This window comes from Bison bison, unplaced genomic scaffold, assembly GCF_000754665.1.
Source record: "Bison bison bison isolate TAMUID 2011002044 unplaced genomic scaffold, Bison_UMD1.0 scf7180017863978, whole genome shotgun sequence".
Taxonomy (NCBI): Eukaryota; Metazoa; Chordata; class Mammalia; order Artiodactyla; family Bovidae; genus Bison; species Bison bison.
The window spans coordinates 483405-486840 of record NW_011494550.1 but is presented as its reverse complement, the minus strand read 5'-3'; the positions used below and the strand labels follow the sequence as shown (position 1 = coordinate 486840).

The window sequence follows — 3436 nt, the reverse complement described above, 5'->3', positions numbered from 1 at the left end:
CTCCAAGCTTCCTCTACTCTTGGCCCCATTCCTGCTATGCTGAGCTTGGAAAATTCAGACCGCTTCCTGGGAGCCTCCAGCCCCCACCAAAAATTATTACTCCGCCCCACCATCCACCATGGCCCCTGATGTTCTATTTCTTGTATCAGCCACCATCATACCCAAGGATGTGTTTTTCTACAGCTTCCTGAAGCCCTGGCTGGGTGAGTAACTGTGAGTGAAGGGGATGATCTTGGGGGCCCAGGAAAAGGTTCTTTTGCTTACTCCCCATGGCTGTCTCTGCTAGGGGATGGGCTCCTGCTGAGTGCTGGTGACAAGTGGAGCAGCCACCGTCGCCTGCTGACACCTGCCTTCCACTTCGAGATTTTGAAGCCGTATATGAAGATTTTCAACAAGAGCGCAGACATCATGCACGTGAGTCTCTTGAACCCAGGGTCCCAGCTGGAGCATTGGGAAAGGGGGAATGGGCCTCAACACATATGGTCTGGAATCCTGATTCAGCTGGATGGCTTTGGGGGGTCACTGATTTTCCTCTCTAAGCCTCAATTTCCTCATCTGTAAAACTGGGATGAAAGTGAAAGTCGCTCAGTCGTGTCCTACTCTTTGCGACCCCATGGACTATACAGTCCATGGAATTCTCCAGGACAGAATTCTGGAGTGGGTAGCCTTTCCCTTCTCCAAAGGATCTTCCCAACCCAGGGATCGAACCCAGGTCTCCCACATTGAAGGCAGATTCTTTACCAGCTGAGCCACTAGAGAAGCCCAAGAATACTGGAGTGGGTAGCCTATCCTTTCTCCAGGGGATCTTCCCAACCCAGGAATCAAACCAGGGTCTCTTGCATTGCAGGCAGATTTTTACCATTTGAGCTACCCCTTTTAAAAGATTGTGATGCTGGGAAAGATTGAAGGCAAAAGGAGATGAAGGTGGCAGAGGATGAGATGGTTAGATAGCATCACCGAGTCAATGGACATGAATTTGAGCAAACTCCAGGAGGTAGTGAAGGACAGGGAATCCTGGTGTGCTGCAGTCCATGGGGTTGCAAAGAGTCAGACACGACTTAGCAACTGAACAACAACAACAAAAGGGTGGTCAAGATGATGTAATGGAATCAGGTTCCTGGCACACATTAGGTACTCAGAAAGTTTTAGATGCTAGTCTGCTTCATGGAAGCTCTGTAAATTCAGGACACAAATGATGAACATTGCATAGTAGTTCTTTCTGCACCACCTTAAAACTTTCTGCATACCCCCTTAAAACCCGTGGACTTGAAAGAATTAGTGTTTATTATTGTTCATGAGATGATACATCAGTGAGTCATTCTCATCCTGGTTGGAATCATGCATGCATTTGTGGTCATGGGTGGGTTATGTAGACAGCTCTGCTGTTCTGGATTTAGCTTTGGCATGTACTCAGAGCTTGGCTAGCTGTCAACTGGTTTAGGATAGCCTTGGTGGGACAATGGACTCCTGTATTTGTCTCTCATCTTCTGGTAGCTCTCATCACCTGAGCTTGACTGCATGGTGGAAGCTGGGCTCCAAGAGAATGAGCAAACATGCAGTATCTCTTGAAACCTAGTTTGGAAACTAGCACACCACCTCCTGTTAACTGAAGCAAGTCCCAGCTCAGTCCAGATTCAACAGGTGGAGAAAGAGGTTGCTCTTCCTAATGAAGGAGCTGTGAAATCTCATTGCAAAGAGTGAAGGTGAAGGGAAGGATGAAGAAATGGGGACCCATTTGCAGTTGTCTTTCACTATGATAGTGATGAAGATGATGATGATAGTTAAAAGTTATTTAACACTTATTGTGTATCAGAAGGGCCTTCCTTAGTGGCTCAGAGGGTAAACAGTCTGCCTGCAATACGGGAGGCATGTGTTCAATTCCTGGGTCAGGAAGATCCCCTGGAGAAGGAAATGGAACAGTGAGCCAGGTCCATGGCATGTGTTGTCTAATTTATTTTCACAATCCTATGAGGTAGAGATGATTATAATTGCCACTTTAAGGATAATGAAATGGAAGGTTAGAGAGGTTAGGGAGATTGCCCAAGATAGCTCATTAGTAAGTGAGCTATGTGTAGTGAGTCAGGCATTCTAACTTGGTTTGTACAACACCAATACAGGACATCTTTGTTGTTGTTCAGTCGCTAAGTTGGGTCTGACTCTTTACAGCCTCATGGGTTGCAGCATAACAGGCTGTCCTGTCCTGTCCTATCTCCTGGAGTTTGCTCAAACTCATGTCCATTGAGTCAGTGAGGCCATCGTACCATCTTATCCTCTGTCAATCCCTTCTCCTCTTGCCCACAATCTTTCCCAGCATCAGGGTCTTTTCCAATGAGTCAGCTATTCACATCAGGTGGGCAAAGTTTTGGAGCTTCAGCATCAGCATCAGTCCTTCCAATAAATATTCAGGTTGATTTCCTTTAAGATTGATGAGTTTGATCTCCTTGCAGTCTAAGGGACTCTCAAGAGTCTTCTCCAGCACCACAATTTGAAAGCATCAGTTCTTTGGCCCTCAGACTTCTTTATGGTCCAATTCTCAAATTTGTACATGACTACTTGAGAAACCTATATGCAGGTCAGGAAGCAACAGTTAGAACTGGACATGGAACAACAGAGTGGTTCCAAGTAGGAAAAAGAGTACGTCAAGGCTGTATATTGTCACCCTGCTTATTTAACTTATATGCAGAGTACATCATGAGAAACACTGGGCTGGATGAAGCACAGGCTGGAATCAAGACTGCCAGGAGCAATATCAATAATCTCAGATACGCAGGTGATACCACCCTTATGGCAGAAAGTGAAGAAGAACTAAAGAGCCTCTTAATGAAAGTGAAAGAGGAGAGTGAAAAAGTTGGCTTAAAGCTCAACATTCAGAAAACTAAGATCATGGCATCCGGTCCCATCACTTCATGGCAAATAGATGGGGAAACAGTGGAAACAGTGGATGATTTTATTTTTTGGGGGGCTCCAAAATCACTGCAGATGGTGATTGCAGCTTCCATCTGCAAATTAAATTAAATTTGCAGAAATTAAAAGACGCTTACTCCTTGGAAGGAAAGTTATGACCAACCTAGATAGCATATTAAAAAGCAGAGACATTACTTTGCCAACAAAGGTCCATCTAGTCAAGGCTATGGTTTTTCCTGTGGCCATGTATGGATGTGAGAGGTGGACTGTGAAGAAAGGTGAGCACCAAAGAATTGATGCTTTTGAACTGTGGTGTTGGAGAGAAGACTCTTGAGAGTCCCTTGGACTGCAAGGAGATCCAATCAGTCCATCCTAAAGGAGATCAGTCCTGGGTGTTCTTTGGAAGGAATGATGCTAAAGCTGAAACTCCAGTGCTTTGGCCACCTCATGTGAAGAGTTGACTCATTGGAAAAGACTCTGATGCTGGGGAGGGATTGGGGTGCAGGGAGGAGAAGGGGGATGACAGAGGATG

At 45.6% G+C, this 3436-nt stretch overlaps 1 protein-coding gene across 1 annotated transcript in view; it reads left to right on the top strand.

The window, feature by feature from the left end:
- LOC104984303 (cytochrome P450 4F6-like) overlaps positions 1 to 3436 on the top strand; it is a 31413-nt gene that overhangs the window by 9454 nt on the left and 18523 nt on the right. Inside the window, exons 4-5 of the mRNA XM_010833980.1 lie at positions 150 to 203; positions 287 to 414. Coding sequence (XP_010832282.1) covers positions 150 to 203; positions 287 to 414 — 182 coding nt within the window. The remainder of the gene's footprint in view (positions 1 to 149; positions 204 to 286; positions 415 to 3436) is intronic.